Source organism: Phacochoerus africanus, chromosome 10 (genome assembly GCF_016906955.1).
Source record: "Phacochoerus africanus isolate WHEZ1 chromosome 10, ROS_Pafr_v1, whole genome shotgun sequence".
NCBI lineage: Eukaryota > Metazoa > Chordata > Mammalia > Artiodactyla > Suidae > Phacochoerus > Phacochoerus africanus.
In genome coordinates, this window is record NC_062553.1 from 85,350,399 (window position 1) to 85,363,201 (window position 12,803).

Sequence of the window (12,803 nt, forward strand, 5' to 3'; positions counted from 1 at the left end):
AGCAAAAAGGAAGCAGAATACAGAAAGCCTTGGAGATCTGTAAATGGGTGCTTTTAAATCTTTACCTGAGTAATGATTTGCATATGCATGCAAATAAACAAATCAAACTCTGGGGAAATAAATACTAGAAATAAGCAGACAAAATAACTGTGGTCATACAGGACTGGGAATGCCTTATCTTCCTAAGGAGAGTGAAAAGATTTTGTAATACATAGGGCATTGTGTAGGGGCCTCAGAAGGGTATGATCCTAGTAGTGAGATAAATTAGTCCTAGATTAAAGGCTGCTCTTGATCCATGCTAACAAGGCTTAAAAATAAGGTTGAAACAGTCTTACTGAGTCCTTCTAGTGTGACATAACTTCATACCAAAACAAAATCCACTCTTATTTAAAAGAATACAATAAAATCTAGCAACCAAGCATGTAAAGTACAAAATACCTGGCATTCAATAAGCACGCAAAGAATTAGGAACATATGATCCATGACCAAAAGAAAAATCAAGCAATAGAAACAGACCCAGAAATGACAGAGATAATGCAGTTAGTAGATAAGAACCTTAACATGACAATGACAAATATGCTCATATATTTAGGAAAGCAAAGAAACCTATAAACAAGATGAGGAGAAAAGCGGAAAATTTTTAAAAAGAATCACATAGAACTCAAAGAAAAGTGATAATTGCTTAAATATAAATATGCATTAGCAGATTGGTCATTTAGAAGAATAGATACTGAACTTGAGAAAGTAGTATTAGAAAACATTTAAATGAAGTAAAAAGATAAAAAGACTGAAAATGATAAAACATTTCATGAAAGACGTATATACAACAATACCAAGAAACCTAATATACTTGTAGAATCCTAGAATAAGAAAAGGTGAAAGGAAAATATTTGCAGAATTGATAAACAAAATTTTTCAAAATTTGATCAATGAAACTACAGATCCAAGAAACAAAATACTCTAGCAGAATAAACATTAAAAAAAGAAACACAGATAGACTATCATCAAATTACTGAGGAACAGAGATAAAGAGAAAATTATGAAACAACCAGAAAAAAAGAAAAAAAATATTATGTGAAGAGGAGTACAGATGAGAGTTATAAAAAACTTCTTATGGGACACTCTGCAAGCCAGAAAGTAATGGAGCAATATCTTCAAAATACTGACATACACAAAAAGATATACATACGCAAAAAGATAAAATTCCATATCTAGAGACGTCCCTGAAAAAAAAAGATAATTTTAGATCATAGCAGACTTGCACCACAACATGTAGAAGGAACATGTAGAAGGAACCACAACATGTAGAAGGAAATTTTGGATCTACACGAAAGAATAAAGAGTGCCAGAAATACTACGTGTGTGGACAGAATTATAAAAATAAAATGCTTAACTTACTTAAACATATTTACTCTTTAAAAAAAAATGATACCAACTCATTTCATGGTTTGTAAAATGTTAGTATAGATCAACAGAATAGAATAGAGAATCTAGAAATAGACCCATATGTGTGTGTTTAAATAACTTCAGACAAAAGTACAAAGGAAACTCATTGGATAAAGGATTTTTTTTTAACATATAATATAAAAACAATTTGGTATCCTTATACAAAGTAAACCTTTGTATTTACATCATATATACATAGAAATTAATTAATTAAAATAGATCACAGACCTTATTATACAAGCTTAAAAGAAAAGGCAAATAAATAAAAAATAAATTTCTAAAAGACAGCATGGCAGAGATTTTTGTCACCTTGGATTAGGCAAAGATTTCTTAGAGCACAAAAAGCATGAACCAAAAAAAAAGAAAAAGAATAATAATATATAAGTCTTCTTCAAAATTAAAAACTTTCATTAAAGATTTCAGAAGACACTATCAAGAAAATGAAAAGGCAAGCCATAGACTTGGAGAAAATATTTATAAAATATGTATCTGACAAGGGACTTGTATGAGAATATATATTCTTATAACTTAATGACAGAAGAATTCAAAATGAGCAAAATAATTGAAAAGACATTTTACCAAACAAGATAGATGGCAAATAAGCATGTGAAAAAATACTCATCATCATTTGTTATTAGGGAAAGGCACATTTAAACTAAAATGAGGTCCCTAACCACCCACTAGAATACCTAAAGTCAAAAGAGCTGAGCACAGGAAGAGTTGGGGAGGAAATAGAATAAATGGAACTTCCATCTGTCAATGATGAGTACACAATTGTTTGCAAAGTTTGGAAAACAGTTCAACAGTGTCTCATAAAATTAAAAACTATGTGTATGATCTAGCCATCTCATTCCTAGTTATTTACCTGAGAGAAGGTCTATCCTATGTGTACAGAGAAGGTTGTTGAGGGAGAAGGCCTGGAGGCATGTTTTCTGAAGGTCATTCTCAGAGCAATAGAGAGGCTGAGCAAGGACAAAGGATTTGAATTATTGAGCATCATAAAATGTGAGTAATGCTTCTGGGTAGCTTGCTAAAATACAAACTCTGATTCAGTAGTTCTGAGCTGAAACTCTGATGTCAACATTTTAAAATAAATCAGAGATTTTTTTCCTTTGGCCACACCTGCAGCATGTGGAATTTACCCGGGCCAGGGTTCAGACCCTCACCACAGCAGCAACCCAAGCTGCAGCAGTGACAGGCCAAGTCTTTAACCCACTGAGCCACAGAAGATCTCCCTGAAGTCAACATTTTAACATCAGTCCATGGATAATATCCTGAAAAAAAAGAGTTAAAGAAGAGTAAATCAACCAGTAAGGAAAGACACTACTAAAATATTAACATGAAACACAGAAAGGATATTAATTTGGATTAGCTGAGACAACATAAAGTAGGGGTCTATCTTTGAAATTATGAAACCGTGTAACTAGTAGAAACTGATCATTAACCCAGAAAATAAGTATTACTGAAGATGATCTAGATGTCTGAACTCTGAGTTGCTGAATAGTAATGATACCACTCATATGGAAAGTAGGAAAGAACACATCTATTAAAAAAAAACCCACCTTGATATCAGGCTAGAACTTGTAAACTTGACTTGCTGACGGAAACACTTGACAATGCTGATTCAGGAGGTAGGCAGAATTGAAGACCTTGGCACAATTAAAAAAAAAAAAAAAGAGATACTTGAAGTTATAGAAGAATGAGTTACATCACCAATGGAAAAAAATGCCCTTAAGAAAGTGGCTTAAGGTCCCATAGGGTCCACTTACCACATGTGGAGTGAGCAAGGGATTATGAGTCAACAAAGGAAACTGAAAAGGTCAGTTAGGAAAGAGAAGCATAAATAGAAGGGTACACTTTATAGTTTACTGTGAACTCCCATAGGTTTCACTGATAGGCATTGTAATTTTGTACAAACTGGGGAAAAGCAGTTTTGTGATTTAGCCAAGGTCAAGTGGATAATTTTTATGAGCTGCCCGGATGTCAGGTAACTCTCCTGGCTGAAAGTTCAATATTCTTTTTTCTTCAGGGAATGTTAAACTCATACCAAAGTACTAAGGTCAAGCGGAACACTATTGCCCTATGAAATAATAAAGGCATATCAAATTTTAAAATGAGGAGAATTCCTTTTTTCCATATGCATGACCACTAAAATGATAATTACTTGTTTTTGGTATTTTGTATTGCAGATGGGATTAGGCCTGGCCTTGAATTTCTTCAGTGACTATAAGGAGATTCTAATTAGAATGAGACTTTGCTTAATTTGTTGAGTTCCCTAGTGTAAAAGGGTGGTTTTAAATGAACATATCCTAACTATTCCTCTGGCATTAATATTCAGGAAAACAGAAAATGTATCCCCAGGAGATGTAATTTTTAGTAGTTTTATACATGCAGATAATTCCGTGTGTTACTCTGTGGAATACTTGTATGAGCATATGAATTATAAAAATGGCAGAAAGGCAAGAAAACATTTCATCTTCTTTCTCTTTTTTAAATATAGAACAAAGAAAATAGAGCTGCCTTAGGTTCATAGTTTATGCTTTTTTACTATATTCTTATGCTCGTATTTTAAATGAACTGTTTTGCCTTTAGACAGCTTTCTCTCTTTCATGTGTTGTAGCGGGAGCTAAGTAAGAAAAGGAAAAAGATTTTCAGAACTCTGAGACTATAGGCAGTTTACAGAGCCATGGTCACATCTTTCCCATGATTTAACTCCCCTAGCATTATCTCATTGCAAGAACAGCAATGTACAGATGTGTTGGGATTGAGTGTCTACATGAAGCTCTCCAAGCTGACTTATTTTGATGGTAGAACGTCTGGGTCTATATGAGTCTACATTTACCAAGTAATACTAGTCAAGAAAATTTACGATTTTTCCAATCACATGGAATATGATTCAATGCACAGCATCTTGGTGATCCAGAGAGTTTCCAAAGAGTCAGATCAGTTTTTCAGTATAAGCATGAAGTAGAAGATCAGCCTTTGTGGTGTTTAAGATTTTGTGTGTTACATTCAATTACTCCTCAAAAATTCTAGGTTGTGAAAGTGCAGGAATCTACTGTAATATCTCTCATGTGTTTGGTGCTAAATCAACCCAAATGAGATTTGAATAAATGAAGAGGAAACTCTGCGTGTGCATGCTATGGGAAGAAATGATGGTGATTACAGGAACCACAGGAAGTTTCATTGGGTGTGAATAATATTCAGCTACATAGTAATTAGTGAGTGTTATGGAGACTGGGGCTATAGTAGCAGGAATTCAAAGAAGTCAAGCTGTTTGCTCTAAAAATAAATCAAAAGAATTTATTGGAACTATCCAGAAAGGAATAGTTAAGTTAAGCTGAATGGATATAAATTCACATTTTTAATATTTAAATTCGCATTGATGAACACGTCCAAGCTCTCTGGAAAATTATGTAAACAGCATGTTTCCCCATTTTTCTGTAACTATACTGATTTGTACTGTCTAGCCAACTTTTTCATTAGTTCTTTTAATGAAAAAGCTGCCTATTTATTTTCATTTTCTAATTTCTTATAAAAAGATTTCCATCTTTTTATTCTAATATGTCTAATGTATCCATTTTTTGGCCATGTTTCTTATCTGCACACCATCAAAGTGCCTTCACTATGACTAACAGATCGTCAGATTTAAAGAGAGTTTAAAGAAAGCATCCACTAAAATTTAGCAGTGAAGATAGTTACATCAGCCATTATGGGCACAGATAACTCTGAGAGCTGGTACATGTTCAAAGCACCTTGGGAGCTGAGGTTAGGGAATAAGGGGAAGAGGGACAGAAACATCCAGTCTTGCTTGGTGGTCTTAGTAGGTGGTGTGCGTAAGGAACAAAACTGCAGAATTTGTTAGAAAACTTGGCCTCTGTTCCATTTGTGTTTCCAATCAGCTCTCTAGGGCAGGTCACCATACATTTTCTTAGTTATTTTCTTTTTTAATCCGGTTAGTGAAGAGGTCCACACAAGGTCTCTTCTAGCTCTAGAACTTCACAACCTGTTGCAAAGATGTAACTATGCAAATATGACACAGTCTTACCAGGTGCTTGCTTTACATATGATTTAACGTTTTCCGTAGTTGCTGACACAGCAGGGAGATTTCAAGACAGTTGAGTAACCATTATTGGCCTTGGCACTGTTGACTGCATGTTGAAAAGGCACCGAAAAATGATTCCCTTGAGTTACAGCAAGAGTGAAGACACGTTATATCCAAGAGTGTCTCAGTAAATGGTGTATTATTCAAAATAATGCTATGGGCTTAAGGGCTTCTTCCCAACACATTACAAAGGATAAATATGTTAACAATATAGGTCAGTGCTTGAGTTATTTTCTAGTCTTTGACTGAACATGTTGTTAGGCCGCATGCATGTTAAGTGTACCATAATACATAAAATCAATTACTGCATCCTCCAGTATATAGCGGGCTGAAGCCATTAAACATTTCATTGGGAGATTGCAAAGTACAGCTGTAAAGTTCTTTATTGTTGGAAAGCTGTCATTGCAGGAGTACTTACTAGGTATTTACCACCAGCTTGTAAAATCTACCATGGCAAGTTTCACAGTAACCTCGTTAACATTGAACATTGCTAAAACCACTTGGTGGAAGAGACGATTTAGAGGGTAATAATGGGGAATAAAAGCCAAATGTTTTCATGGGTAAGACTGCCTGTGTCATCTCTATTGGGGAAATCCGCCCATGATGCTAAAAAGAAAAGAAAAAAAAGGTCTCCTGCCTCCTTTTTTTTTTCTTAAGATATATTTTTCTTTTGCCTTTAACTTTGTTTAAAATACAAAATATACATAGTAGGATCACACATTTTCTTAAATCGTGTATTGGAATTACTTGAAAGGTGCAGCAGGTTGATGGTTTCAAATGATAATCCCCAGTAAAATATATATCTCCAAAGACAGGATTTGGAACTAAAAAAGCGGGATCTGAGAAGACAGACGGTGTGTGTGTGTCATGCATAGAGAACCTCAGCATTAAGTTTAGAATAGGAGGACTCAAAGCCTTGGTGCCAACCCAACACCAAATTGTTTTTCATTGATTGGTACAAGTCCTTTTCTCTCTGTTGCCTGCACTTTTTCCATCATCCGCACTACCCGAGTGCCAACAAATCTGCACTTGACCTTTGCATAGCTCCGTGCTGAGATGCCTACCATGGTGTTTCTAATCCTTGTCAATTTCTTTCCAGACAGAGCTTTTTGTCCATGCCTTCAAGGATCAGCTGATCAGGAGCGCTCTTTTAGCCCTCTACACTGCCAGGCCGGGAGGTGTCCTTAAGAAGCCACCCTCTCCTAAGAACAGCACAGAGGAGAGCAGTTCCCAGGACCCACCCCCACCCATGAGGAGGCAGGACTCCATCCCACATCATTCAGACTATGATGAGGAAGAGTGGGTAAGTCTTTTTTTCTTTTCTTTTTTTTTTTTTTCTTAAGCATAGCTTGCCACCCAGTGTTTCATTCTGAGAAGCAAAGCAAAGAATGTTAAGAAATCTCTGCTTTTCATCAAAACATGTCAGTAAGCAGTTATAATACAGATTATGGATAAAAAATAGGTCAGGTTTTTCCTCAGGGGCAAATTATAAAAAGAAGTTTTATTTGATGGAAAAATCTGTTTGCTATCAAATAGATTATATATATTACATATACATGATATATCTCCTATATACAAATAATGGCATCAAAGAATAGACATCTCCAGGAAGTGTCAAGGCAAGGATGCCACTGTTGCAAGATGCTGTAATACTTTTCCTTTTTGATTGCCAAGGTATTATCAACCATTAAAATTGTTTTTTTTTTAAGAGTCAATAATTATCTATAATCTTCTGCTTAGATGCCACAGGTATTTTCACTGGTACAGACCAGTGTGTTAGTTCTGGGCATACTTTAAAAAATGTTAAAGTTGAAATGGCCGTGGACAGAGATATCTCTTAAATCCCTCTTGTTTATGGTCCTCTTATTAAAAAAAAAAAAAAAAAGATGTTGCTCCAGGCAGCTATAAAATCAGCAGGAGAATGGTCACAGAAAAGCACCTGAAAAAATTACTAGTAAAGGGAAATAAACCAAAGAAGCTGATGTGATAGGCACTCTAATTGGGCAGAATAAGGCAGGAGCAAAACCAAGCTTTCTCTCTCTGGGGAAGAGGAAACCACGTGTTTTCCTGAATCGATACATAATCATTATCCAGGAATCTTTTGAAGGATGTGCACATCACACACACATTCAGCAGGAAACTCTTTACTGTATCATATGTTAAACCAAGAAAATGCTGCATTAGATGCTAAACAGGTAATGATTACTTTTCCTGCCACCCTAAATTTAAAAGTGTGCAGGGAGTAAATTATTTGAAAGGCACAGAAATCTCAAAAAATTGCTGTCTGAAGGACTATAAAGTGATGCCTGTTCTTTCTTTTGGTAAAATTTCTGTCACAGGAAGTACAGAGCTGGGCTCCAAGAGGTAAACGCTGAATAAGTATTTGTTGTTGCTGATTAAGATTGCCTTTCTCCCATGGAATCATTTTCAAAAGAGCAAATCTAATATTTCTCCCTTTTACCTTCACCTTCTTCTTCGATTTATTCACAGCTCCAAGGCGTCCGTACCTCTTACCCTCTCTAAAGTTCAATTTTCTCAACTGCACAGTGAAAATAACTGCACCTGTTCTGCTTTAGCTCTTAGTGTGGTCCTGAGATAAATGATTTACCTTTCTGATAATGCCTGTGACCTGGAAAGGCCTAGGCAAATGCACTGTGTTATTTGGAATTTCTGTTCTATGTTTCCTTTTTCTTTTTCTTTTTTTAAAATATCTGCTTGTTTTCCATTAAAACTGAAGGTATAGTTCATTTACAATGTTGTGTTAGTTTCAAGTATACAGCAAAGCGATTCAGTTATACATGCACATAACAGGTACCTATATATGTATATGAATATATATATAAAGAATATATATGTGTGTATATATATATATATTCTTTTTTCAGATCCTTTTCCAGTCAGTATTAGTTATTATGAGATATTGAGTAGAGTTCCCTGTGCTGTGCAATAGGACCTTGTTGTTTATCTATTTTGTATACAGTAGTATATATATGTTAATCCAAAACTCCTAATTTATCTCTCTCCCCCACCTCTGCTATTCCCTTTGATAACCATAAGTTTGTTTTCTATGTTTATGAGTATGTTTCTGTCTTGTAAATAAGTTCATTTGTATCATTTTTTTTGGATTCCACACAAGTGATATCATATGATATTCATCTTTGTCAGACTTACTTCACTTAATATGATAATCTCTAGATCTATCCATGTTGCCAATATGTTTTCTTTTTTAAGATATGTAAATTACATAATCTTCTTAGGATGATCAATACTACTCCTTGCAATAAATGGGAAAACTGGATAGATCATAAATTTGGATGGTTAATTTTAAAGAATTTGGTTGGGTAGATAAAGACTAGCACTTGCATTTCATTTAAGTAAACATAGCGTTAACTTTTTGACACTAATGATTACCATTTTTATATCAAATCAAGTGAGAATTTTGGAATTGGTACCTTTTGTTTTCATAAGTCTCACCTGATTGTATTATGCAAACCCTCTCTCACACCTCGCCCTCCTCCTGCTGCTCAAATTTTCCTTCTCCTTCTCTCCCTCCTTATTTCGTTTTCTTTACATAAATTTTGAGACCTTCTGCATCATAGGTGCTCCAAATGGAGCATAACACTAGAGCGTTAGGTCCTAGGGCTCAGAGTCTGGTTGTAGATAAAAATGTGTTAATAAATAGGTACAAAATGTTGAGACGAGGATGGGAAGAGACAAGTGGAAGAAGATGGGCTTTGCTAAAGAGGCTTCAAGTCAACATTTTAAATACAGAAACTCCTTGTGATGGGGAAAGAAGGGAGAGCGTGGGGAACATGGTGAGTGGAGGTTCATGGGAAGCCCTTCAGTTCAGCGGGTGATACTGAGCCCCCATTCTGTCCAGGTCACTGCACAGCATGCTGCGGACACAGAGGTGAACTGCCCACGGCTGCAAGGACTCCATAGCCTCTTCAGGGCTCTAGTGACACAAATGGCAATGACAGCTCAATTTAGGGTTATGCATGGGACGAAGCTGGAGTCTGGTGGTCACAGAGGGATTTCCAGAAGTAATTCCTGAGGTTTAAATGTGCATAAAAGTTAACAACTCAAGAAAGAGGATGGGTCACATTGCTGTACAGCAGAAATCGACAGGACATTGTAAATGAACTATAATAAAAATTTTTTAAAAAGAAAGAAAGAGGATGAGGCAGCCTTTCAGACAGGAACACATTAGCCGACATATGGAGAGAGGGGTTGGGGTGTGTGTGTGTGTGTGTGTGTGTGTGTTCATGGGTTGTTTATTTGTTTAAAGGTGGTGAAATTGAGCGTATTTCTTACTCCAGAAGTCATTTGAGAGGCCAAGAGACAGAGACACAATGACTGATGGAGGGGGGTCCTTACAAAGAAGATAAGATAAGCAGTTCTGGTAGGCCAGTGGAGGGCAATCCTGGGCAGAAGTGTCTTCTGCTGAGAGGGCAGAGAGGGTGTAAAAATGGACCTTACTTTTGCAGGGGTGAGTGGGGCTGGATGGCGTCTTGTTCTTTGTTTAAAATATTTTCCTCCAGTTTTGTGGAGCTAAAACTGATACATAATACTGTATTACTATGAAGTGTACAAGGTAGTGAAATATGCATATACATATACATTTCACACACATATATATTTCATCATATATATAAATATGTATGTGTGCATATATATATGTCACATTTTCTTTATTCATTCATCTATCGATGGACACAGATTTTTTTCCATATCTACTGTAAATAATGCTGTAATGAACTTGGTGGCACAGATATTTTTGAGACAGTGATTTTGTTCCCCTCCATTATATACCCAGAAATGGATGCTCGATCATAAAGTGGCTTTGGAGGCACCTCCATACTCTTCTCCACGGCAGCCATACCAACTTAAATTCCCAGCAGCAGTACACATGGGCTCCCTTTTCTCCACATCCTTGCCGGCACTTGTTATCTTTTGTCTTTTTTTTTGTGACAGCTGTTCTCACAAGTGTCGGGTGTATCTCCCTGTGGTTTTGATTTGCATTTCTCTGGCAATTAGTGATGTTGAACACCTTTTTGTGTCTCCTTTAGAAAATGTTCAGGTCATCTGCCCATTTTTAAAGTGTTATTTAAGGTTTGTTATTTGTGGTTGTTTTTGCTATTGAGATGCACAGGTTCTTTATATATTTTGGGTATTAACCTGGAAGGTTTCTTTTATCATGAAAGTAAAAATCATGTGTAAAGAGAAGGGGCAGGGAGGACAGGGTAAGGAGGGTGGTATAGGTTTCAAATAAGCACCAAAGAAAATGGGAAGAGCTGCTCATTAGCCCCATTTAAAAAATGTGGGAAATACCAGTCCTTGTGAGGGCTAGCCGAGATTCCAAGAGGAGTTTGCGAGGATGTTGGCTCACCTTTGGTCGCTCTTGCGAATATCTTGGCAGGGAAAAATGCCGGACCTTTCTTCCAGTTGACGCTGGAGTGCCTTCTCAGTTTCCCAGGTTTTTTAAAAAATTTCCTTCAAAGGCAAAAATAGTAAGATAATAATGATCTGCATCTTCCTCTTTCTCTCCTTTCAATTTGTGAATTTCCTCCAGAACACATCATTTCTAGGAAGCATAAAAATGCTCTGATAAATTCACCATGATTACAAGGAAAATCTTTGCCACTCAGATAAGTGACTTCTAACTCTCTTCTCCTGATAGAATTTTACTGTATTTGCAAATAATAACCAAGGTTGATGGCTATATAACATTTTTTTAAAATTTTCCTTTACACAGCACTTTCTTTTTCAAAGATGCCTTTGTCAAGGGATGGAAATCTTTTATTTAAAAAAAAAAATCAGCCAAAGTCATATCCATTTAATATTATTTAAGAAATCTTTCTCTAACTTTAAAAAGTTAAGCAAATCCAAAGAAAATGTAGCTAATTGGAAATGCCTTTAGATATTGTGCTATTAAATGAATTGGAAACATAATTTTTTATGCCACTTTTCTTAGTTAATTAGATGTTAGAAAAGTTTCGGCACTGATTACAAGTCTAGTTGACTTCCTGAAATAATTCAGTGTTTTGAACAATTAATTTAATTGGGTTTCTGTGATACTATATGAAAATATTCTCTGATCACATAGGTGGGTTTAGGTTTGCACGTCAGATTACAGTAGCTCCATTAAAAAAAAAATCTATTTTATTTACTTTCTAGTAATGACTGTAGTTTTAACCCTTACCTAAATTGAACACCGGCATGTAGTTTCTCATAATAATATTTGAAAAGTAAGCACATGTTGGTAAATTATTCTTGAATTCTACTGAGCTGATGCATGTAAAAACCTTTGTTTTGGGGGTCAAGAGGGAGAATCTCTATTCACTGTAAATCGGTGTGAGACTGTCCTTTCTCTGTTCAACATCTTTTGTTGGCAAACTTGATGGCATATGAATCTGGATAATAATTATCTAGTCCATATGGAAGCAATTGAAACTAAAATGATCTCCGAACAAAAAGAAGTCTCTTATTTGCCGAGTTTTACTTATTAAATAATTGAGAGCTTTACAGGTTTATTTTCCTGAAAAGTTAGTAAACAGTTAAACCCCAGAGGAGTATTGGGATTTTATGACAATCTGTGCAAAGCAATAGACTAATACAGCATTCTTCATCTTTTAGCTGGTAAAGATGACATACTGCTTTTCTTTCTCTACATCCCTACAACAGATGCTTCCAGCAGCTGGGATTCCAAGATTAGTTTGTCCAAAATATGAAAGCATGTCATCCAAACAAAGTATTAAGTTGACCCAGTTTTTGTGGCTCCCAGTAATTATACTGTCCTCTGGAACACTGTGATTTAACTTCAGCATTGCTACAAGGATGGATCTGGGGCTAAATCAGCCTACCCTCATTCAAAATTGTGACACCCCCCCCAAAAAAAGAGATAAACTCCTGACCCATTCCAGCAAATTGCAGAACCAAGAAAACTGTAATTACTTAGCCATATCCCAAACCCATCTTTTAGGGTTTTTTTCTATATCAGGCAACATTTCAGCCTGCAAATTGGCCAATTATTTTTCATCCTTCATGTTGTCAGTGCAAATCAAATTTTAGCTTTTATTTTCCATTCTTAAGCTAGGAGAATATTCATTATGCCTTTTTTTTTTGTCTTTTTGCCTTTTTTTTATGGCTGCTCCCGCGGTATATGGAGGTTCCCAGGCTAGGGGTCGAATCAGAGCTGTTGCCGCCGGCCTACACCAGAGCCACAGCAATACAGGATCTGAGCCGTGTCTGC

General features: G+C 35.9%; 1 protein-coding gene across 6 annotated transcripts in view; it reads left to right on the forward strand.

Moving 5' to 3' along the window:
* The window catches only part of INPP4B (inositol polyphosphate-4-phosphatase type II B), a 694,433-nt gene that overhangs the window by 576,139 nt on the left and 105,491 nt on the right, over positions 1 to 12,803 (forward strand). For all 6 annotated transcript variants that reach the window (XM_047798897.1, XM_047798899.1, XM_047798894.1 and 3 more), the window contains one exon: positions 6,651 to 6,854. In XM_047798897.1, coding sequence (XP_047654853.1) covers positions 6,651 to 6,854 — 204 coding nt within the window. The remainder of the gene's footprint in view (positions 1 to 6,650; positions 6,855 to 12,803) is intronic.